This window comes from Coptis chinensis, chromosome 3 (assembly GCF_015680905.1).
Source record: "Coptis chinensis isolate HL-2020 chromosome 3, ASM1568090v1, whole genome shotgun sequence".
NCBI lineage: Eukaryota > Viridiplantae > Streptophyta > Magnoliopsida > Ranunculales > Ranunculaceae > Coptis > Coptis chinensis.
This window is the reverse complement of record NC_141458.1, coordinates 26,449,908-26,476,134: the sequence shown is the minus strand read 5'-3', so window position 1 is coordinate 26,476,134 and position 26,227 is coordinate 26,449,908. Positions and strand designations below refer to the sequence as shown.

Here is a 26,227-nt window from a genome sequence, read left to right as displayed (position 1 = left end):
ATATTCCTATGATGTGGCTTAGTGGAATGGAAGTGAATTATGATAAATCTAGAACCTAATCGAGCATACAGTTTCTTCTTTTTCCTCCTACGAAAGGAATGCCAAGTGATTGAGCGTGAGGAAATGGATGGTTTTGGAAAATACGTGGGATGTGGATAAGGTTTAGAAGGAAGGAATGGAAAAAATGAAAAAGTGTCAGGTGGCTTGTCCTTGGGTATTATTTCCGTATCAGGAGGGTTTAGAAAATCATGAAGCACAGGAGAATCAAGAAGGTCAAGTGCAAACTCAATGGTTCTTTGAAAAGGTAGAGGGCGAGGAACATTCGTGATGGAAGGTAAATGAGTGACATGAAGATGTAAGGTGGGTGAATGGTGCTCAACTAGTGTTCTCAGTTCTAGATCATCAGAAGCCTTGAGATATGCTAGACATTCCTCAATAGGTGGGTTAAAAGAATTAGTGGGATAAAGGTTGAAAAATTCGTCTTTCGTCATGGCACCAAAGGATGAATGGATGTCAATAGGAGGGGACTCGTGAGGTGGCAAAGAAAGGTTACAAAAGAGTCGAAGGAAATCTCTCTCGATTTCATCTACATCTAGGGAGTCAAAATTATTATCTTTGTCTTCTTCCATAAGAGGGGTATCTACTAGTGTGGGGACGAAAGCGTCAACCGCACTAATATGAGATACAAAATTCTCAATGGACTTCACTTCTCCTTCTATAGGCAAACCTAGTTGTCCCTGCTTTTGTCTAAACATGTTAACTTCCACAGAAAGATTTCGAAAAGAAAGAGTCATTGAGCCATCCTGACAATTTTTTTGGGCATTGGCGGTTGCCAAGAAAGGACGTCCTAAGATGATGGGAATGGAATTATGAGCAACTTTTGTGTTGAGAATAATGAAGTCGGCTGGATAGTAAAAATCCTGAACTTTAACGAGAATGTTTTCAACTACACCCTTGGGATACTTAATAGAACGATCGACTAACTGCAAAGTCATTTTAGTTGATTGAAGTTTTGTTAGACCTAGTTGTTTATATAAATAAAAATGGAGTAAGTTAACACTCGCCTCCAGGTCTAATAGAGCAGCTGTTATGAAGTAATCTCTCAAGGTGCATTGTATAGTAGGACGACTAGGGTCCTTGTACTTAATAATACTGTTATGTTCAGATAAAGAGGGATATTGTTCAGTTAAGAAGGCTTCGTTGGGTATGTTGGTTTTCCTCTTCTTGGTGCACAACTCTCTTAGAAACTTAGCGTGTCCAGGTAGACTTTTTATAGCATCTAGAAAAGGTAAGTTTATAGTCAAATTTTTAAACACTTCCTTAATCTAATCAAAATTCTTGTCCTTTTTAGACACAACTAGTCTATGGGGATCCGATGGTTTATCTCTATATTTACCATAAGGGTCAAAAGTATTATTAGTCTTTGCTTTATCTTTAGCCGTTTTCCATCTAGGTGTCCATATTGGAACCTCTACAGGTGTAGGATCATCAATTTCTATGGTGGTATTTAGTAAGGTTGTACCTTTTGGTTATGGTTAGGCTGGAACTTCTACAGTTGTAGGGTCTTCAGTTTCTAAGACAATATTCGGTATGGTTTCATTTCCAGCTTTCATTTGCTGGCGATCTGTAAGCATAGTCACTTTGTTATCAACTACTCTACCTGAACGAAGGGTAGTGACTGCCTGTAGGTCCCCTTGGTTTATATCACCATTACAGGGAATATTGTTCACTTCAAAGGCGGTGTTTGTTGACTTAGGATTAGACACTGCTTGACCTGGAAACACGCTTGTTTGGTTATTATTTTGGTTAAGATATGGAGACATGTCAATAATCTTTTGGCACAAAGACTGCATCATTTTCATCATTTGTTGCATCATTTTAGAGTTTTGATCATGCTGATCTTTTATCAAGTTGGAGTTTTGTTGCATAATTTGATTTTGTTTTTCCAACAAGGTCACTACTTCGTCTGTAGATAGTTGAATTGGAATTAATGCTTGTTGAGCGTTCATGTCTTGATGTTGATAGTTCTGGGTCATGGGCACTAAACCTCTATTCTAGTCACCTAAGTTTCCTTATCCTTGAGGTTGAGTTAACTGGTTGAAGCTTGATGGTTGTGGTGGTGGTTGTGCATAGACAAGAGGATAATAGAAGTCGGAATGCTCAAGACTAAAATAAATATTACAACTAGTAGAGTTAATGTTCATGACTAGAGTGGGTTGTTGTTGAACAAATAGGGCATCTACCTTTTTAGTGATGGCATCGATAAGAGTTTTAAGCTCGAGATCAGGTTTAACCTCAAAAGAAGAAAGAGTGGAGCGGGAAGAGTCGTTACCTCCCTAATTTTTGTTTCTTTTAGATTGATCTTCTAAGAATTTATAAGCCTCTAATGCTCCTTTACTAAGAAAACTACCCCCAGTCATGATATCGAGAACCTCCTTATGATGATGTGAAAACCCCTTGAAAAAGGCACGAACAAGCATGTCTTTCACAAGATTATGATGCGGGCATTCAATGAGAAGATCAGTGAAATGATTCCAGGCCTCTGAAAAGGATTCATGAGGATTCTGGCGGAAGAAATGAATCTTTTGAAATATTTCATCTGTCTTCAGTGGTGGGTAAAATTGTTCCATGAACAATTGAACAAGATTAGCCTATGAGTCCACAGAGTTTGGCGTTTGGGCAGTTAACCAAGACGCCGCCTTGTCGGCTAGGGTGAATGGAAACACCTTAAGTTTAACTTGATCCGGACTTACGCTCGGATGATGGAATGTAGTGAGAACTTGTTCTATCCTACACATGTGTTGATAAGGCTTCTCGTGGTCTAAACCATGGAAAACTGGTAACAAGTTAAATATATTCTGGGGAATTCAAAAATCCCCCACTAGGTCTACAAGAATGATACACCACTTAGGGCCATCGTTTAGTGCTTTATAAAAATCAAAGAGAGGAGTCTCTGGTTTTTTAGCCATTGATGGAGGTGTAGTGTGTGAAATTCTAGATAGGCATGTGGTATTGCATCTATGAAAAACAATCCTGATTATACTAGAACTAAAACTTCTCTGACAGAAGAAACGAGGAGTGGAAGAAGGAGTACCTAAATGCCTCCTTGCTACGCATATGAATAACGTCTTGAATACGCAATCTCAGTGTATTTAAGAATTCGGAACACTGAATATAAAATAATTTGAACAAAAATAGAGCCTGTGACTAACCTGTGCAAATTGGGCTTTTCCTCATAGGGGCGCAGGCGCGCTCAAATATAGAGTAAACAAGGCTGCGGGCGCGCTCAAGGTACTGTTCGAAAAAAAAATTCCAGTAACAAGAGGGCAGGCGCGCTCAAGGTATTGTTTCAAAAAAATTTGGCAGTCGACTTCCAGGAGCAAAAATCCTGTTTTTTCAAGATTGAACAATAACAAAAATATGAGAAACAATAATGAAAAATTGAAAGTGTGGGTGGGAAGAGAATGGGGGATTGCCCCTTGGACTCAAGCAATTGAATTCTTGTCTTGAATGAGTTTAAGATGGCAGCGGTGCCATTTGATATTCACAAATTTATGTAAACTAACTATCTATGCATAAACACAAATAATCAATTAACTAAACACTCAGCAGCGCCAAAATCTCTATTATGATAAACGGAGGACCCTGTGGCTTCTTTGGTGTAGGGAGAGGACTCCAGCAAGGGGATCTACTGTCCCTTATTCTTTTTGCCCTTGCCGAGGACATGTTAAGTAGAGCCATTATAAGGCCCCAACTCTCGGGCAGAATCACCCCTATGGCTTTTGCGGGAAAATGTCCGTCACCCACTCACCTCCTTTTTGCAGATGATATCATATTATTTGCAAATGGAAGTCTAAAAGGCCTAGTGCACTTGAGGAACGCATTGGAGGCATACCAAAAGGCGGCTGGTCAGCTGATAAACAAAGGGAAAAGCAAGCTGCTCCTCGGTAGCATGACTACCACCAAGAGAAGAAAGGTGGAAGCTTTGTTTGACATGAAGGAAGGCCACCTACCAGAAAATTATTTGGGAGTTCCCCTCTTCAAGGGCAGAGTCCGTCATGCCAACATTCAAAATCTGGTGGACAGGATTAAAAGGAGAGCAAGTGGATGGGCATGAAGGATACTTTCCTTTCAGGGTCGAGTTGTCTTGGCACAATCTATTATGAATAGCATTCATCTATAAGTGGCCTCGGAAAAACATTAAAGAAGGAGAAGAAGCCATCAGAAACTTCATATGGTCAGGCAATCCCACAGTGAGGAAGTCCATTACTCTCAAATGGGCAAAAGTTTGCAAACCTAAGACTGAAGGAGGGCTTGCTCAAGGAGTTAAATCTGTCACTCCTCATGAAACTAGCATGGCAACTGCTTACCATGGACAACTCTTGGTCCAAGTACATGGAACAAAAGTATAAAATGAAAAATGGTAAATGGCTTGCCTATTACAAGTGTTCCTCCATTTGGGCCAGGATTAAGTGGGCTTTGGAATCCATGAGAAACCACATTTCTTGGGTCATTGGCAATAGTACTGCAGTGGATATGTGGCGAGATGCTTGGGCTGGACCTAGTTTAGTGGTTGACTTGCTCCCACACATCGACTGGAGAAACCCCAAAACTAGAGTTAGCGACTTGATAAGGAACAACCAGTGGAATTTCCTTACTGTAACTCTGCAGCTCTTTGAGACATTAGGCATGCCACTTCTCTCTCTACCCCCACCTTGCAATGAGCTAGATGATTGCCGAATTTGGAAGCCTGACAAGGAAGGCAAGTTCACGGTCCTCTCGACTTATGACACTATTAGGGAAAAGGGGAATATTGTCTGGTGGCACCACATCATCTGGAACACCTACATTCATCCCAAAACTGCTAGAATGGCTTAGACGATTCTACAACATATCATACCAACAGATGACAAAGTTACAAGCAAAGGTATCCATTTGGCTTCTTGATGTAATGGATGCAAGGAAGATGAAGAAAGGTTTGACCATCTATTCTAGTACTGCCCAAACTCTCAGGCCCTCTGGGATTGGATTAAAAGCTTATTCCAGTTGAATGCATTATTAGTTCCCGAAAACGGCGATATGAAAGAAATTCTGAAAGTGGCAAATCAAGCAAGCCCACTGATTAAGGAATTGTGGACAGCAGCAGTTCTGAGTTTGTTGGTAGTAATATGGAAGATGAGAAATGCACAGAGGTACAACGACTTAAACTTCAACCATCGCTACATAAGAAAGTTGGTCTGGCAAGGAATGAATATGACTGGCAGACTGTCCAAGAGCTACATGTTCAACTCTGTCAAGGAATTAGCAATTTTACACTCTCTGGGGATCGAATGCAAGCCCAAGCCAATAAAAGCAATTCAACAAGTCAAATGACACCCACCAGAGGAAGTAGTGGTTAAGATTAATTGTGATGGTAGCTCTATCGGTAATCCTGGTCGAGGGGGTGTGAGGCTAATCTTCAGAGACCATCATTGCCACCTACTCGATGTACTTGCACAAAGACTGGGAATAGTTACTAACTATGAAGCGGAGTGTCAAGCACTAACTCTGGCAATGGAAAGTGTGGTAGCAAGAAACTGGACACATGTTTGGCTAGAAACAGATTCACAGTCAGTTGCACTAGCCTTCTCTAATGGCCACATTCCCTGGGTTCTCAAATCGATATGAGTGAGAGCTATTGTTGCGCTCTCCTACTATAGGATAATGCATGCCTGGAGGGAAGCCAACTTTAACTCGGATGCTACGGCAAAACATGGAACCACTTTAGACCAGGATGATTTTGTATGGAGCGTGGATAGACCACCTTTTGTCACAAGATTGGAAAACCAGGACCAGTTATACTTTAGATTTCCTTAGAGTGTAGCAAGATGCCCTTTTGTTCATTTTGTACCTTATGTAGCAAGAAACTTTAATATGTAACTTTATATTTATCTTTATAATATATTCAAATTTGCTTGCAAAAAAAAATAAACTAAACTAGTGTTTAGATCAATATTCCTACTCTCAAATAATAATGAAGTAATATAAATAGTACGGATTCGTTCCACTCCTAAACTACCAAGACATAAAAGAAATTCAGCTAATTTAAATCACAAAGAAACAATGGTGAGAGTAATATTATGTTGAGAGATTTCTATTCTACGATTATACTATGGATTCAAATAAATCTAAATTAACTAAACTAATAGAAATAGGGTTTTGATGGAAGAGAAAGTTATAGAGAAGAGTAATCAATCCACCTAATGATTAGTTTCAAGCAAGAATAGAATTATTCATTGAAAAGAGATCATCTTTAGGTATTTTCACACAATGATCCAACCTAAAGCCTCAAACTTTATCATATCTAGCAACAACCTACATCTCTATAGTCATTATTACTAGCATGTAGGATTATTACAACCAAGTCGCTCGACTTAATGATAACAATCCCCAGTTTAATTTACTATATGCTTATTTTGGAAGTCATACAATAAACTAAACTCATTTAATTACATATATAATTCAATAATTCTACTAGGCCATCTATTCCTCATTAGGCTTCATAATCACTCCCTCTAATGGGGTTAGCATAATATCATTATATTAATTAAACTAAAATAATGAAAGGAATACATAATGTAAAGAAGAAGTAATTGAATTGAATAAAGTAAAACTTTTATTAAAAGGTTCTAATGGAGGTTACAAACTAAACTAATTAACTAAACCTAAACTAAAAGAGAGAGAGAGAGTGAAATTATTCTAACTAAAGGGTGGGAGAGATATAGTTTTGCCTTAGTCCTCTTTATATAGGAGAGGCTAGGTTTACAAAACCGTGCATGGATTTTTAAGCTAGAATGAACCCATAAATCAAGTCTATAGCCCAATTGGTTGAATCCAAGACTTCTAATTCTAATCGTGTTGCTATAGAATACATTTTCACTAACTTATACTTCTCTAATCGAGTCAAGTCCTACACCATTGGAAAAATATTTCTGAGCCGGTCATTTTGATATAAAACGGGCCCAAATCGGATGCCTGAGTCCAAAGATATGGCTTTTTGAAGTTATGTTGACTTTTCTTAAGCTCTCTAATCCGGGTTGACTTTCACTTAACAGTTTTGACTTAGGCTTTTTAAGGGCTTTTTCTCCATTAAACTTGGGTTTTCTTCATGAAACTTCTCTAGCAATCACTTTATCTCTTTTTAGCGCCTAATTAGTAACGAATTGACATTTATTCAACTCCAAAACCTGCAATACTAAAAAACACGTAATTAGTGATAAATCTATATTATTAATAACATAATTGGCTAAATAGAAATACTATTAAAGGGTTTAAACTACAGTTTTAGGCTCTTATCAGTTTGTTGAAACTTGGTGGTGTTTGGTTTTGTGGAATGTTGGTCTATGCGAAGTGTAGATGTTGTCTCCACGGTGCATTTGGTACATTGAAAACACATACTTCTTCTATTTGAAGTGATGATAGGTTTGTGATCAAGGGACATGTGGCATCTATATGATTTAAGCTTAGACAAAAATCGCATGGTAAGGTAATTTACATTCATGATAGGATGAGTAGTTTGGTCTTTTTGTTTGGTTGTGAGGGCATCTATCTATCTTTCTTTTTGCTAAAGGTAATTAATTAATTATAAAAGAATAAGAGTTACATGGTACCAAAAGGAGCATAATAGAGAAAGAAATATAAATACAGGGCTGCACTAGAATATGATTATCTAGTTAACAAATTGAAAATAGGTAGTATTGTGGTTCTCCAGATGAATCATGAAATAGGGTCGAGAAATCCACCATATATTGTCTCCCTGTGTTAAAGCAGCTCTTTGTCTGGCACAGCTGTCAGCTCCCAAATTAGTCTCTCTCCATGTTGGAGTGACATTTATCCATGCAGCTTTTTCCTTCAGAGATTGCCATATTTTTTTAACTCTCCAATGCGTTGTGTTGTTTTGGAAAGCGTGAACAACTGAAGAAGAATCGCATTCCACCCAAATATAGCGCCATCCCAATTCAATCTCCTGCTTAATGGCCTGTACAATTGCCATTGTTTCTGCCATGTAGTTTGTGGAGATACCCATTCCGCCAGCAGTAGCTCCCAAAAATTCTCCTTTGTAATTTTTGAATACATAACCCCATCCTAACCTTCCCAGATTTTCTTTCGGACATCCGTCAGTGTTTATCTTGAGTATACTCGGAGGAGGTAATAGCCAAAAGCATTCAAAGATTTTTGGGGACCTGCAAAGTTTGTGTTGTAGATTGAAATCTTTAAGAATCTTGAGATCATGCATCAAGTTCTCCATATTCCGTGAGGACTTATGGTGCGCTCTTATAATCGCTCTCCTGACCAAGAAACAAACTTGTGGGTAGCTTAGAGCTTTGTTGTCATAGATTACTTTGTTCCTGGTTTTCCATAGACTTACCATGACCATCACTGAGCAAGCTTTCCACATGTCCAAGATGAGTGAACTGTAGTGCTTGCTCTGCTGCCTCACATCAGAGAATGACTCCAGTTCCCGCTGTATTTGAAAGATTTGTTGTGCAAACTTTGAACTCTTCTTGGCAAAGGAGCAGTGGAACATGACGTGATCCAGAGTTTCCTCTTGATTTCGGCAAATACAACATCGAGATGCGAGGTGAAACTTCCTTTTCTGAAGCTTATCATCCATTTTAGCAGCACCATGCGCTAGTTTCCAAGTAATTCCCTGTGTTCTCGGAAGAATTTTAGCGCTCCAAATGAACTTACTCCATGCTGGCTTCGGAGCTTTTTTTTTTGATAGCTTCGTGTGTCACTGCCATTGTAAATTGCCCTTTTATAGAAGCTATCCAAACTCTTGAGTCCTCTTTAGAGCTATCTGACTGAGGTAACTTAAAGATATCTATGCTCAGCTGATGAAGTACTTGCATCATTTCGTTAGAGAATAACCATCTATCCTCGTGAATGTATTCATTGAGTCTAGCTTGGAATTTAAGAATTTCTTTTCTTTCCTCTTGAAAAAAGTCGCATATGGGCTTCTGCAGCAGCCAGTTCTCCCTCCAAATGTTAATAGCCTCGCCACTACCAACGTTCCATCCATGCATGCAATGGTGCCATTTCATTGAGAGCCCATTTAATGCTAGTCCAAACTGTTGAAGTTTTGTAGTTTGACCATCCACCAGCTTTGTTAATATATTTCCCCCTCATGAATTCTGACCAGTCTCCATCTCCAGAAAGCAGAGTCCAAGCTTGTTTCATAAGCATTGATAAATTAATATCTTTGAGCCTCCTTATTCCTAGCCCTCCTTCCTTTGTTGGTTTGCATGACTTTTCCTAAGAAACCGTGATAGCCTTGCTCTCTGCTGGGGTTGCCACTCCAGATAAAGTTCCTGATGATGGCTTCACATTCCTTTATCACTGATTTTGGCCATTTGTAAATGGCCATATTGTGAACTGGGATACTATTGAGGACATGTTTTGCTAACACCACCCTTCCTTGGAATGATAACATTTTGCCCGCCCAACCTGATGCTCTCTTTCTAATCTTATCCACTAAAGGAGTAAGTGCCGCTTTGGTAACTTTTCCCAAGATAAGAGGTACACCCAGGTAATTCTCAGGTAGATGACCTTCATTGATGTTCAACACCTCCTGTATAAGAGCCTTTCTTCTATTGGTCATAGGACTAAGAAATAACTTGCATTTGTCCTTATTGATAATATGCCCTGAGGAGTCCTGATATCTATTCAGGAGCTTCACCAGATGCTTGATACCTTTCATGTTAGCATTGCTGAATAGAAACACATCATCGGCAAACATCAGGTGTGAAGGACTACAGTACTTTGCATTAACCACCATATGTGAAAGCTTTTTATCCTGAATCAGTTTGCTGATGCTCCTGCTTAAACAATCCCCCGCCAAGGCAAAAAGCATGGGAGAGAGAGGGTCACCCTATTGAAGACCTCTTTCTACTGTAAAGGGACCTTGTGGACCCCCATTGAGCATAATAGATAACGAATTGCTTGCAAATGCTCCCTTCAACCATTGAATTTATGTGTCTCCGAATCCCACCTGTTTTAGTACCGCCCAAAGAAAATTCCAATCCATAGTGTTGAAAGCTTGTGAGATATCTATCTTTATGGCCATGCTACCACCGTATTTGGGAGTTTGAAGCTCATTAGTTAATTTAGAAGCTAATTTAATGGCCTGCTGTGAGTTCCTGTTTGGGATGAACCCATACTGCTCCTTGCTGATTGATAAAAGGTAAAACGATAGTTTTACCTACGAATAAGTAACAAAACTCAAACGTAAGTAAAACTAAAACTGATTTACTGCTTAATATTATCAAAGTTCTACACTCTCGATGCTATTGCAATAAGTGGAGTAGAGAATTCGTTCCACTCCTAGTTCTTTAGAATTCAATGTTAACTACGATAATCAGTCTATCAAAGTCAATGAGAGTAACGATGGAATTTATACTATGATGGTAATTCCACTAATCAAGATACGATAATTCAACTACGGAAATACTAAATTGGCAATATGATAATGAATTAGGGGAATTTGATTCCACCTTGATTCGACTCAATAAACTAACGAAGAAATGTCGTAATCTAAATTGAAATGCTTTCGCATAACAATTGGGTGTTTCTAATCCCTAATTGTTCATGGTAATCTCTACCAACTAACAACTAGCATGTGAAGCAATCAAACCCATTCTCATGGTGAACTAATTACTTTCTAGTTGTCAATGGAGGATGGGGAAGGTGTATAACTGACCTGCCGAGTTGTGAGGTAAAAAAGATGATTCTGGAAATAGAGATAAATTCGTTCATGATAGAGGACGCAATTATTTGGACCCCCTTAAGCTCTGGGAAATTCTTTATAGCTTCAGCGTATGCAGTTTTAAAGAATGTACGAAGTAAGGTTAAATGTTATAAGATTGTTTGAGGAAAACTCTCAGTACCCAAGCACGCATTTACTGTTTGGCAGTTGTTCTCTGGATGTCTTCCTACTCAGAACAGATTGATGGCAAAGCAAGTTATTGGGTCCTCGAGGTGCTATCTCTGTGACAACCAGGAAGAGAGCTATGCCCACTTATTCTTCGACTACCCTTTCTCAAAACTAGTGTGGCAAAGCTTTAAAAAAGCCATGGGTTTGCTAGAAGGAGTTTGAAACTCACATGATGAGTGGTACTACCTGATGAGGGTAAGCAGACTAAATTCAACAGCCTCTGAAGTAATTAGAGTGCTAATATGTGCAGCAGTTCAAGCAATATGGAATGAGCGAAATTGGCACCTAAAGAAAAAGAGATTCAGGACTCCATAAGTGGTAAGCTCGAAAGCCCTGAACTGCATGAGAGAACCTGGGGAAGAAACTGGATGTAGTCAAAGAAGATGTAGCAACTAGAGCTGTGTTGAGGAAGTTAGGTATCGAGGTCAACTTTAAACAAAAGGAGGATAAATGGGTAAAATGGGAGAGGGCCGATTCAGATATGGCAACTTTGAACACAGATGGTTCGGTCCAACATGGGAAAGCAAGGTATGGAGGAGCATTGAGAGACCGAAATGGAGATGTCCAAATGGCCTTCAGTGGTAGCTCGAACAAGCTCTCAGTCATACATCAGGAATTACTAGGAGTCTTGAAAGGCATCAAAGGAGCAGCTGAGATGAATATCTTAGAAGTGGGAGTATAAGTAGACTCACTCAGAGTATAACACAGATTTTGAATGGAACAGAGGATCCGCCATGGTACTGCAGGAACTTGGTAGCACAGATAAGCGTGGAGAGGATCAAGTTTGCAAAGCTAGAGGTAAGGCATGTGTTCAGGGAAGGAAACCAGGTGGCAGACTATTTGTCTAAAGTTAGTACCACTAGAAATAGTGTAAGTGATGATGGTAGTTACAATACAATGTACTTTATTCCCCCGATGGATCAAAAATTGTCAGAGTTGATCAAAGGGGTTAAAGAAGGAAGGATGTACTTGAGATGTTGATATTAATGATGGTTGGGGAACCATAAACTCTAGTTATTTCAAAAAAAAAAAAACTTTCTAGAATAGAATAGATTTTTACAACCAATTTCTACACTAACAACAATCAAGTTTCATCAAGGATTCCTCAAACCCTTCTAATGGAGGTTTTAGCCTTGACTCATCATACTATCATTTCTAAAACAAGAACAATCAAAACAAGTCATTATTGAATAACTAATTAACTTTCTTAATCTAATTTAATAATAGTCTAAGATTTAAAATGGATTACAACTGAAATTCAAACTAATCCAGAACTAAAATTATGAATACTAATTATCAATTTAAAATAACTAAATCTATGAATGCAAGATTGAATTCGAAATTAAATATTGAAATATAAACTAAGTATTTTATTCTAAGATTCAAAACTTGTTCTAACAACTAATAGAATTGACAACTAATTAGATGAATCTATATAAACTAATTTAATAAATTAAAACTAAATATTTGGATCATTCACTAATTCAAACTAACTAAAAACTAATTGACTAAGTAAAAACTAAGTTAAAAACTCCTTTTTCTGATCTAGATCTAGCTATCCTTAAGAGCTAAGTTTTTTTTGTTAAATGGAGGAGACCAGATCTACAAAATTGTGCATGGGATGAGGAGCCTGTTGTGGGCCGGAAAATCGAGCCCAAAACCTTAGTACTTCAGTCCACAAAGGGCTTTTCACCTAGATTTAACTTCAATAGTTTTTTCGTCCACTTCTGTACTTCTAATTGGGTCAAGGCTGGGACCATTGGAAAGCTCTTTCCAAGCTGGTGCTGGTCGTTTTGACATAAGATAGGCCCAATTCCGAGGTCTGAGTCCAAAGATACAGCCTTCGGAAGTTCTACTGACTTTTGTGCTCTATTTCTGCCCGCGTTGACTTTGACTTTTCAGCTTTGACCGGGCTTTAAAAAGGTTTTTTCTTCTTGAATCTTGGCCTTTGATCATAGAACTTCTCAGCAACCAACCTTTGCTCCATTATCTCGCGAAAGGGGCGCATTTCTGCACATATTCGACTCCAATGCCTGAAATACATAAGAACACGATAACAGTACTAACTCTTACTTATTAATCACATAATTGGTCAAAAGCGATATTGTTAAAGGGGTTAAAACTACAGTTTTGGGCTCTTATCAAACCACCCCCAAACAGCATTTTGCTTGTCCTCAAGCAAATATGAGAAATTAGAATAAGTGACCAAAAATGGAGTCTAACTAATCTCGTTTCGCCGAGTTCGATTTCATTGACCATATGCAACAAGGCCTTAAACCACTAGGAATTCCCTAGTGGACGAGTTATAGTCTCGTCAGAGTTTTCCAGTGAAGATACTCACAAACTTCATGTATACTATAATGAGTAAGAAATAAAACTATTGTTTCCTTATTTATGTCTCAATTATCTATACATCTCACTAGCAATGAATATAAAATAATCAAGTTGAAACCTAAGCTAATATATGCATAATAATCAATCATCTACGAATAAACATATATACAATGAGTAATACTATGAAATGTACTAATAGGCCCATTTCTAAAACTTTGGAATAACGTCCTTAAGTAGGTCCTCACATAAAAGTCAAGACAAAAACACTATGATTTTTCCGCTCAAGTTTCGCTACTCCAGTGTGTACTGGGCACACTTTACCTTACAAACTCAATGACACACAAGGAATTCGAAGTCGATCAAACACAACTGCCACTTACTATCACACTACCCTATTCCTAATTGAGTTAGAGGTTTTTATTAGGTGTTGCAGGGATTAGGTGATGGTTTAAGAATGAAGGAAATGGATATTCAAAAAGAACTACTCTGAGATAATAGAATCTTCATATTCTGTAACTAGAGAAAACCTTGTTCTTTTGCTTCTACACTTTATTTCCATCCTTAGCCTTTTTATTTTGGCTTTTTGACTAATTTTATTCTATTTTTGGAGTTTTTATTTTGTTTCTATTTTTATTTTTATTTTCTTTTCTTTGGATGGAAACTTCTTTTCTTTTTCTTTTCGGAAGCAACTAACTAATTTTTGTTTACACAGGTTTTTCTCTTTTCTTTTCTTCACTCATCCTATTCTCAGACTCGTTCTAAAATGGGTAGGTTGATTTTTTATTTTGTTTTGTTTTTGTAAAAGCGTAAAGGAATTGTGGTTTATGAAAGGCTAAAGAAAGGCTCAAAGGGGTGACTAGCGGAAAATAATTCATAGGTTTGAATTTTTGGCTATATCGATCCAAAGAGGGCCTAAATTCTCGCTTAGGATATGGTATAGTGATCAAGCAAGTAGACGTGTGATTTCTCTAGAATTTACTTCTCCCTTGTGTTATTTCTCAATATTTCACTCATATAAGGCTTTAGGGTATATTCTCACAGGATTTGTAGAATAAGTACTCTAGCTTAGATTTCAGAAACTTATGGCCAAACAATCATAGATACTCATGTAATATATTTATAGAAAGATGCAAAGATTATTACCTACATATTAACCTAAGTTTCTAAAAACTATTCTAATGCAAAAGCTAACGTGAGACTTCTAGATTATTAAGAGCATAGGGAAATAAAACAATACCAATATTCCTAAGTGTATAGCATAACCTTTTTATTTATATTTTCGAATTTTTGAAATTTTCACTAAAAAACAAGTGCATATTGTACATATATATATCCTAACAGATGCCTTAATTACACGTGTTTCTATGCCACCCCCAAACAAGAAGCATGCTTTGTCCTCATATTATTAAAATTAAAAGGGTAGAAAAATATCATGGAAACGTGTGAAATTTTAGAACATCTGCAAAACAAGGTTAAAACATACTAATATAGATAAAGAAAAACAGACGCAACTCTATATGAGTTCCACCCGTTATGGGGATAACAATAATTAATTTGCTTGGGACATAAGCAGACACTAACTGAAACTAAAAACTGACCTTATCTCCAGCGTTTAAGGGTCATCCTCATCCTCTTCATAGGACCAAGGCTCTTTTGCGTCCTGCCACACTATTATAACTTGCCAAGCCCTTCGCCGTGTGTCGTCTACCCGTGCTAACCTATCTAGTGTTACTCAGTCTGATGGGGTGTAAGAGCAACCAAATGAGGTTGCACCTGCCATCCCAGGCAAGTCATAACGCGAAATGAATGAACCACGCAATTGGTGGGTCTCATGGTTTCAACCCTAACCCAATCCGTGGATTGGGTACAGAATATAGGTAAACAACCACGCATGATGCGGCAAACCAAAACAGGCATAAGAAGATACTTATGCTTCATGCTATGGGCTCTCTTTAAACTAGCCACTAAAACTCTGGGAATGTCATATAGGTGGCGCCCCTCCGCCTAAAAGCAAGGAAAAACGTCACCAAATGGGTACTATTTTTGCGAAGTAAACCGCCACTTCCCTAAAATATTCATCAGGATGAATAACATGGTGGTGCCTACATTCAGGGACAGGCTACCAAGGGCTATATCGCCCTTGGTCCATTACACTAAACATCCCTCCCCCATAATACTCATGGAAATATGCATAGTCATAGAGGTATGCATTATCAGTTATATATCCCCACGTGTGTATAGGATCAGGCAAAGGCAATCCCGAAACCAACGCTACCAAAGACTTACTGAATTCTAGTGGCGTGCCATCAACTACGATGGAGAATTTTTGTTCTCCATCATGGTTACAATAGAAATTAACATTATTGTAGAAATATGCAGTAAGCTGAGGTGAATACGAGTCATCGTCACTTACGAGTAGATGTCGCCATCCTAACTGCAAGATCCTGTCGCGAAACCAACCTCCATAGGTCTCGCTTCCCAACAAGTCTTCGAAAGACTACGCAGGCATGACCGTAGGAGATGTCATCACAATAACTACTCTCTAGAAGAGCTGCAAACAATCCTGGAACAACTCACAAAAAAAAACAAAAATTTACGAGGCTACAAAAGTCAGGGCGCGAGGTACGCTCTGAAATAGCCTTGGTAGGGCGCGGGTCGCGCTCAGCTCTAAATCGAGTTACAGTGTTTTTAGCGCAGGGTGCGCTCAGTAATAGGGTGTGTTGGGCGCGGGGTGCGCTCCGTGTATGAAAAACAGGGTGCAATGAAAAACAAGAGGAAAAATTAGAGGTTTAAGGTGAGAGATGAAAGTGAGATGTGTGGGTTTTGAGTGTAGAATGAAGGAAGTGTATATAGGGTTTTAGTTTCTAAAACGAATTAACAAGTTGCCAATAAATTTTAAGGCAATTGCCAGAAACAAAATATTTTCAAAACCTAAAACGGAAACAACCCATATGCATTATTATAAAACAAACCTAATATCTTTTAGATTGAATTTAGAATAGCAACTTCCTAACTCATTGAAATTTCATCCTACCATAATATCTGATCTTAGCCATGCCAATATTGGCAACATTCCCACAACTCATCGTAAAATTACTTCTAAAATGGTGGATCATATAAAAGCAATGCTAAAAAAAAAATACCACCCCCAAACAATTCGGGAAGGTGGGATTAACGCAAAAATCATCGCATGCGTAGAAAAGAACCATATTAAATTCAAATTCAAATTAAAATAACAATTAACTACCGAATTCAAATTTAACTACTGAATTTAACAACTTAACATCCAAACTAATAAAAATAATAAAAAAAACATCAAAACAACAAATGCTCCTAAACCACTAGCCACGAGATGAAGATGGGCCCTGAGATGAATTTCCAATCCAATGATCCATAAAACACTCTATTCTAACCGGGGTTGACATATAAAAAGGTGGAAAATGCCTTAAAATGTGTGAATGACGTAAGTTATGTGAACAAATGAAATCTAAATTTATAGATAAAGTCAACCCGAATCAAAATACAATTAAATGGCATAAGCAACAAAAATGGAAAGTTTAACAATCAAGGATGTAAATACCAACACGCCACCCCCAAACAAATTTTATAGAACAAATTTTAAGCAATCCAAGTGTTTCACCATAACCCTAGAAGAGACAGATTTAGACAACAGGCGAGAAACTAGCTGCAAAGCCCAACCCAGTTGAATGAAAGTAGTTTTGTATATTAGTATAATTTAGAATAGTTGCATATTAGTTTAATTGCATTCAAGCATAGTAAGATAGTTTTCATTATCTTTGCATAGCAAGAATACTAGACATGATTGATACAATGGCCGCACGCAATGATGGAGGTGTTATGGACACCAATAATCCTGAAGCTATCCCACCCATGCAAGCACAGCAGAGAAAGAAGCTGAGCGATTTTTATTCGCCAATCATTGGAGACCCACCCAGCAGTATTGTTTTTCCAGAGATAGAATCTAACCAGTTTGAACTTAGAGCATCAGCAATCTCTATGCTTCCAAAGTCCAATGGTTTAGACAATGTTCAGCCATATGTTCACATGAACAAATTTCTATCAGTCCTCAGAACTTTCAAGAACCAGAATATCAAAGATGAGAGTATCAAGTTGATTCTTTTTTCGCTCTCACTAGAAGGTAAAGCCTCCGAATGGTTAACTGCACAGCTGATCAATTCAATCAACAATTGGGAGAAGTTGAGAACAAAGTTTATGAACAAGTTCTACCCACCCCAGAAGACAGATGCCATGCAGCAAGCCATCAACAATTTCAAAGGGAAGGTGATTAAAGAATATCATCAAAGTTGGGAGAAATTCAATAATGTGCTAGTCTCATGTCCACATCATGGATACGACAAGAGCACACTGGCTTATTTTTTCTATCGAGGACTCTCGATGATGAACAAGCAAATGATATAGTCAATGTACAAAGGCAAGTTTACATCGATGGATGGAGAGGAAGCTTACAACTTTATCGAGAATTTAGCTGAATAAATATAACAATGGACTACTAGGAACGAGGATGTCGCTAGCATGGAGGGGGAGCCAAACCAATTTGGCTACCAAGCACATGAACAATCAGATCAAGAACTGAAGTTTACATTGGCCAGCCTGGCCACCAGTATTGAAACTTTGAGTAAGAAATTCAACCAATTCTCTATGAATCCCTCCAAGATTAGCAAGTCTCAAGCTAAATCTCTTGCAGTCATGCAAGCTAGCCGATACTGCGAAGTCTGTTCGGACACTTCTCATGCAACTCTAGAATGTCCTCGTTACTATCAACATGCATCAGTTGGAGAGTACAATATAAACTCATTTCAGAGGCCCAACCAAGGTGGTAATAATTTTCAAGGTAATTATTGAAAACAGAACGCTGGACCCCCAGGTTCTCAAGATCAAAGTTATATTCCACAGACAAGTCAAGCTTCATAGTTGGTTCCTCAATAACAATTTTACTCTCAGCAGAATTCCAATACAAGTGGAGGGTTAGTGCCTGATCCTAGGAGAAATTATGCTGCACCTGCCAACCTGGAGAATGTTATTACTTTGCTATCACAGAAAAATCAGAAGTTTGAAAGTGTTCTAGAGCTTCTTGCACAGTCTCAGCTCAATCTCCAACAGTCTCAAGCAAGTCAATGTTCTAGAATGGAGTCTTTAGAGGCTAAGGTCGACCAACTCACTACTGCTTTGTCTGTAAAGACACAAGCCATTAAACCTAGCTTATTGGAACCAATATCTAAGAGTGAAGATGTATGCCAGATTAGGACAACTTCTAGTACTGATCACCTCCATGATCATGTCAGCTCAGTTACTACTCTTAGATCAAGATTGAAAATAGACAACAAGGTTGACTTACCTTCTCATGATGACATTGCTACAGAGCAATCGGTCAACATTTCAAATGAAATTCAAAAGGAAGTGGGGGAAATCCTTTCCACTCCCATTTGTCAAGATGACCAAGACAAGATATGGAAGAATGCCGAAGAGAAAGAAGAGTAAACACATGCTGATATGTTTGTACCAAAGGCACCTTTTCCTATGTTTTTTGCTCAAAGAAAAAAGAACAAGCAATTTTTAGAGATGAAGGAGGCATTTAAGAAAGATAACATCAATATCCCCTTTCTCAAAGCGATCAAGCAGTTGCCATCATATGCCAAATTCTTGAAGGATGCGTGCAACATAAAGAGAAGTACTTATGATCCAAAGTGAGCGTTTCTAGCTAAACAAACAACATCTGTTATCCATCAACAAGCTCCAGTCAAGCTCAAAGATCCAGGAAGTCCTACAATATCATGCAAGATAGGAGAAAAATTCACGGGTAATGCTCTTTTAGACCTTGGTGCTAGTGTTAATCTCTTGCCATATCATGTGTACCAAGCGTTGGGCCTAGAGAACCTAAAGCCTACAAAAGTCAAATTGAAGTTAGCTGACCGTTCTACCAAGATTCCCAGAGGCATAGTTGAGGATGTTCTTGTTCAATTAGTCGATTTCTACTATCTAGTGGATTTCATTGTGATAGACACCCAGGAGGCCTTTGATAAAATACCAATTATTCTAGGCCGACCTTTCCTCGCTACCGCAAAAGCTTTGATAAATTGTCACAACGGTGAAATGAAGATCAACTTTGGTAAGATGTCCATGGACATAAATATCTTTCACCTATTGCATAAGGATTATGATGACACCGAAGGTGGAGAGGTGTACTTCCTTGATAGCATGATACAAGAATCCTTCCCATTCGAAGATACAATTGAGAGTGCTTAATCTACAGAAAACTGTGATGAACCTGAGAACCCCACCACAGAGGCGTTACTAGCCATGTTCTAGGAATCTCTGTAGAAAATTCAGGATTTAAGTGAGCAGAATGGAAAATTGACAGAGAGAGTATCATATCCTGAGAAGATGAACTTTACATTTCAGGATGAACAACAGACTTCTCAAAATCAGCTTAAAGAAGTTTTGGAAAAACAACAAAATCTAGAAATTGAAGTGAGTCTTCTGAAGCAGAAAGTGAACCATATTGATAAGAAGCATTACATTGTTGAAGCTTCTTGTACACCATCATTGTCTGAACGAGATAAGTATGTGAACCAGTCTACCGCCCACCTTGAGCGATCGGCCCGACATCCATTATCATTACTGTGGTGGTAAAGGGCACATCAGATACTATTGTCCTGTTAGAAAGAAAGATTTTTGTCAATCTTCTACACAGAGGAACCACAAGGCCTATCACACAATCATCAGACCTGAAATAGTTCAAGGTAAATAAGCAACTTCACTAGAAATGCTTCCAGCATATCAAGGAGTATTTTTAACAACCCAAAAGGTGAGACCTCCTCATCCTCCAAACATTCGTCAGATTTGGGTAAGAAAATCTGATCTCCTCACTCCAAATTGATAATGCATGATATATAGTCTTAGGGATCTGACTTAAAAAGACCTAACAAAAAAAAAAAAAATCTTAGTAAAAGGAAATGTTCTTATTTTTGGGATTAATTTTGATATTCGGCATCAATGGTAACATCTTCCCTTTTTCTCATTCATTTCATTTACTTAATTTCTATACATTGAGGATAATGCATATGTTAAGTTGGGGGAGGGTGTACTTGAGAAATGAATTTCAAAAATTAGTTTTCAAAAACAAAAATATTTTTGTTTCTATATCAGTAGCATGAGAAAAATGAATTTTAATGATGAGTCTGGGATATAGATTCTATACTGCTTAGTGTTGAGTTTGATAGATAGTTGATATTGTTGATTTCATTACCACTTAGACTATTTATTATGCTCGGACATAGTTCTTGTTGATAGAATTCTTTATTAAGGCACCACCATAGTACTTAGTCAGTTTTGTGTACGTTTGCTAGAAGAGAGATTTAAACCCCTAGTAAACTGGAAGTAGAATTTTGAGACTTAGCCCGTGAGACTTGAGATTTATACCCATTCTTTGGAGAGTTCTTACGAAAAATCCGAGTCTTAGTGACTCAACATCTTTCAGTTATTTATGTCGTTGTAATATAGTCTCATTATTCGTTGATTTGGTTAATCACGAAGTGACATCAACTGGGGAGATAGCCATTAGGTCTTGTAGTCTATTCGAAATTGAGTATCATATTGATAAGTTAAGTAGTGAACCCATTCAGCCTTTATCCCACCTAGTAGGACCATCATGTTAAACCCTTTTGAGCCTTACAATAAGCCATTTTCTTTTATAAAACCCTTTATCCTTTACCCAACTCCAGACAAGGAGTATAGCCAAAAACCTTTATCAGCCATACCCATATATTTTTGAGAATACGAGGGGAACAAGGAGGAAGAAAGAGCACAAAAGGAAGATTACAAGGAAATATCAGAGAGATACAATGAAGACCATCATTCTGTTCTAAGTGAAAGAAGCTAATGGAAAACAAACATATCCAGTACTAATCAAGGATATACCACTGAGTTAAAAATAAATAAATAAATAAATAAAAATAAGTTGAACAGAATGGATGGAAAAGCTAAGACAAAGGAAGAATTTTCTCTACAATACAGAATTTGAAGAAATCTTCTAAAGAAAGAAGCAAAACCCTTAGTGTTTTCAGAAACAACCTTAGAATCCTTTTTACCTTTCCTTCATAAACTAATACCCAAACCAAGTTACAACCCATGACTTATCACTACAGTATGGTACGAAGTCTAGAATAGGTGAGAGAATGCTAAAGTGAAGGACCCGACACTTCATATGTGATTGACATTCTTTCCATGAGATTAATTTCATCCAAAAGTCCGTTTTTTAAGGTAGTATGTAGGATGTTCGTATTCATTATTCTTTTCCCCACATACACGAGGTAAAATAGTAGACCATCTTCTGAGAGATTCTTTTCTGAGGGTTTGACCGGTGAGGATTGAAAGTCGAGATTATCTACCTATGGTAAACTAGGGATTTCGTTTCTTGGATAGGAGAGTATAGGAGATTGACTAAGTACACACATAAGCCTTAATTGAGAATTTTGTCAATTTTTACTATCTCCCATCATAATCTATGAGTTTTTGCAGCAATGTAGTTAGCAATGGAGACCGCCTGCATTGGAGTAAGCACCGAGGGGTAAGGAATTTCTTTCTCTGAAAAAATACTATCATTCTTGAACATGCTATTGATTGATTTTGTGGGTATATCACCTGAAAACCCTCACGAGACTATAACTCATCCTTTTTGGGGAACTTAAAGGTTTAAAGCCTTGTTGCATATGGTAAATGCAATCGCGATGCTTGCGAAAATGAGTTAGGATTTTATTTTTGTTTATTAGGATGTGATTTTGATCACTTATCTATTTTTATCTTATTTGCTAAGAGACTAGCAAAAGGCTAGTTGGGAGTTGTGATAAGTGCTCAAAAAGTGCAATTTAACCCTCGATTATGCCTCTTGTTTAGCCATCTTAGTGGACTAATAGTGTTTGTAAGTTATGTTTTATGATTCTACAGGTGAAAGAGAGAGTTTTGTGGAATATTAGAGAAAAAGGGATAACACGGAGCAATTTGGAGCATTAAGGATCACATGGGAAGCCCGTGGACAATCATGGAGAAGGCCAAGGAATTGAAGCTATTAAAGATGCGACTTGGACCTATTTTAAAGCCTATTTGGAAGCCCAAGGCCAAAGGCTTTGTTGCTTGGACCAAAGCCCGCAAAAGAGGATAGAAGGATAGAGCAGAAGAGACAAAATAGACTTACGCGTCTGGGACGCATGGATCGAGCATCCAGACGCATTAATCGCGTCTGAGGCGCATGAATCGTGCATCCAGACGCATGAATCGACATTGTAGCCAATTCCTTCTCAGTTTTGGAGACGAAGTTGGACTCTAAAAGAAGTCTATTTGTATTAGGAAACAAATGACGGTTTGGAATGCTTCTAGAACTCATTGTAACCCCTATAAATAGAGGACCTAAGTGCCTCATGTAATTTGCCAATTCACTTATATTCTTGTCTCCAGAACTTGAGGCAGAGAGAGATTAATAATAAAAGATCGGTTTTAACTAGCTGAGTCTTAATAAATTAGTCTTTCTAGTCTTATGTTCTTCGACTCTTCTTCTTCTCGTTCTTTGTGTTCTTCCTTCTCTATGGAAGGCTAATCTTCTCCTTCAAGGGAGGAGATGAAGCTAGTGCTTAAGGTTTAATGATTCTTCTGGTTCATGGTGTTTCTCAATCAGGTTAGTTCTTTATGTTTTTAGTTATTAGTTCCATTGCCCACACCAGGGGATGGAAGTATATAATAGGGTTTATGTTTTGCAATATTAATATCATGCTAGTGTTCTTTACTTTTCTTCTAGTAGCATAGTTTTTTAGAGTAAGGGAAGTATTCCTTGTGCTTGCCTTAGAAGGTGATTTATTGAATAGCTGCCTAAGCTCACATAAAAGGAAAGAAAATACTAGTAACATGAAGATATGAACAACCTTAAGTAGAGTTATTCATTAACGATGTTTCATCTAAGAGGGCATAGACACTCGCTCGATTGCCTAATTGTAGTCTACTTGTGCGAACAACCATGAATCAAAAGTATTGGTGGATTCTAATCTCTTGAATTCCCTTTCTTATAAATTCTCAATAGTTTAGTTTAGTTTAGTTTAGTTTAGTTTAGCATTAGAATCTATAATATCTATAATCATAGTTTTTAATCCCTCAAACTCCCTTTCCAGTCCTGTCTTTCATATAAGCATACACTTAAAAGTTGAACGATACCCTACTCATCCTTTACTTATTGAGGGATAATTAGGTTTTGATACGCTTCTATTTTGTTCAACGACTATCATCTATCTACATCATACACATTCCATATACCATCTCATACATACAAAAAAGAGGCAAGGTCATATGGGTAGAAGATTGAACACGTTCGGTGGAATCCTAAAATTACTCGTAAGCGGTGTGAGTCATATACAAGATGGAGGCCCATCTTGTAACAATGTGTAGAAGTTGGAGAGAGGCTCTTCAGCTTAAACTACTTCGTTAGCCATCTTAAGAGATGGAGGAACGAGCTCTCCTACGTGACTAAGTTTTATTCTTGCTAATACTAGAAGTGCTTGAACACAGTATCATACACTTTTAGCAAGACCCCAAAACTATCCTAAAATGCGCAAATGGTGCAATGTATGCTCCAGCAATCGAAATTCATTTTTGGAAGTATGGAGTTTTGAAAATTTTGCTTGTGGTATATATTTTACTATGCCCTATTCAGAGGAACAGTTGGGTGAGAGACTAGGATGGCTCTACTACACGTCTTAAAAGAGTAGGCAGTAACTTCACCAAGTGGTGTGCTACCAAGAATCTTACTCACGATGAATCTGGGGGAGGGGAGTGAGAAAGGTAGTTGGTCCACCGGAATCTGGTAACTGATTACTCTAAATCCTCGTGGCTATATTTTTGTCCTTTTCTGGAGGAGCATGACTACTTTGGGCTCTAGTTGATTTATTTTAATTAATTTTTTTGGTCTAGAGCTTCAAGAATCAAGCAACGTCCAATTTACCTACATTGTGTAATGACATCCCAATGGTTGTTATGGCTCAGGTTCAGCCTTATGCGCGAATTTAAATTACAGTGCAGAAAGTAAATTTGAAACAATCACGTAAGCATGTTTGAACACACAAGTATTCTCTTACTTGGGCTTCGAGGAGGTTTAGAATTTACCTCTCAAGCCGTGCTTGAGGAGAAGACGACGTCGATTGGTGCGTGATTTGAGAATCAGGACCAACCTTTCGAGATTTACTCTGTTTTAAATTATAATAAAGGCCCACTTAAAAAGCCCACAAGTTGGGTTTTTGACAATTTATACAACTTTGCCTTCAAGGGCTCAAACTTAAAAATAAACTAAGATTATACTAATTTAATTAACTAGTTTTAGATTAATCACCTAGATTAACTAGAGTCAGTTGGACTTAGAGTGTTGATTACCAAGTTGATTCAAAGTGTGTGAGCTATGATCCACAACTTGCCTCACACATTTGAACTTCCCAAGGCAATTAAAACTCTAATCCCTTGGTAAGTATTAAACTTAAACCAAGTTTAACTCATGTTCATCATAAGAAATCAATCAAAAACCTTTTTCTTTTCGTGTTTCTTTTTTCTTTTTATCACTAACTACTACAAATAAGTTCCACTGTTTTCTCCTACTCTATTACAAAATCCGAGCTTAGAGTACAACTGTTCGTCACAAATCAACTGGACTGCAACAAAACTAGACACCCTTCACTAGACGTGCCTGGGCGGTCGCCCGCCGGTGTTGGTGAACGGTCGTCGATTTTTGTGTGTCTTCAGCTCCTCTCCAGCTTCATTGTCCCACAACTTGATTTGTAAAAAAGTATCTCAGTACAAAGAAACAATAAAATAAAATGACGAAAAATTGAAAAAATAAAAATACAAAATAGAAATGGAGAGATGAAAATGATGCTCCCTTATTAGATTCTTAACCAATCACTGTCACTTCTTCAATCCATGACGGCGGCGCCATTTGAAGTTTTAGTAGTGGTTTGTATACTTCAAAAGAGTTTAGATTAGAAGTTGAGGTTAATCCTAAATTGCTTAGAGTTTGAGTGAGGGAGATATGAAGAAGAAAGGTAGACTCTTGAAAGGATTAGAATGGTTCTAAGCTAATGAAAACTTGAAAGCTAGATTGTTGTGTTGAAATGACTTGAAAACATGAAAGGGGAGATTGATTAAAACATTGAAATAAGAACAAGCAACAAGATTAAAGATTAAAACAAAGAACAAGTAAACAAGATTGAAGATTAAAACAAAGAACAAGTAAACAAAATTGATTGAAATAAAATAAAACAACAAGAAAGTAAAAACATGAATTGAAAAACAAGACAAAAAATTAAAAAAACCAAATGGTTTGGATCCTATGACAATGGATGGGTTCTCTCTTAACTTGCTTTTTACATATATACCCCTACTTTTGCCTTTTACAGATTTGCCCTTCTCCATTACAAACTAGACACCTCACACTTTCACTTTTGCTTTTGCTTTTGCTTTTTGGTTTATTCATGACCAAAGTAAGTTTAGGGAGAAAGTCTTCATAATTTGAGATAAAGGCCTCCATCTTTGGTCTTATGAATTGAGGGCTTTGACCTTTGACCTTGACTGGTTGACTTTGACTTTTTCAACAATTTTCCATAGCAGCTATTGGTTTTCATAATAAGCGTGATTAAGGCTCTTTTTGGTGCTAAGACCCAACTTTTATGATAAGTGGTCTGAGATACTCCTTAACTTGAAAAAGGCAATAAAAGCTATGAGTTGTCTTCTTGTTAAGCGTTAGAGGGATTGTAATGCAGCAATATACGGGTAATAAAACACACATTTGGGAGCTAATCAGCCACGCGCCCTACGAAGGGTGGTTGATTACATTAAGTTTTACGTGAGTTAATT

General features: G+C 37.7%; 2 protein-coding genes across 2 annotated transcripts; one reads left to right on the top strand and one right to left on the bottom strand.

Annotated features, from left to right (window-relative positions):
- The first annotated feature begins 3,628 nt into the window (after nt 1-3,628).
- LOC147508903 (uncharacterized) lies at nt 3,629-4,117 on the top strand. The gene has a single exon (XM_086597658.1). The coding sequence runs from the start codon at nt 3,629-3,631 to the stop codon at nt 4,115-4,117; it is 489 nt and encodes a 162-aa protein (XP_086453784.1).
- A 3,591-nt stretch (nt 4,118-7,708) lies between these two features.
- LOC147508902 (uncharacterized) lies at nt 7,709-8,653 on the bottom strand. The gene has a single exon (XM_086597657.1). The coding sequence runs from the start codon at nt 8,651-8,653 to the stop codon at nt 7,709-7,711; it is 945 nt and encodes a 314-aa protein (XP_086453783.1).
- Between the last annotated feature and the right edge of the window lie 17,574 nt (nt 8,654-26,227).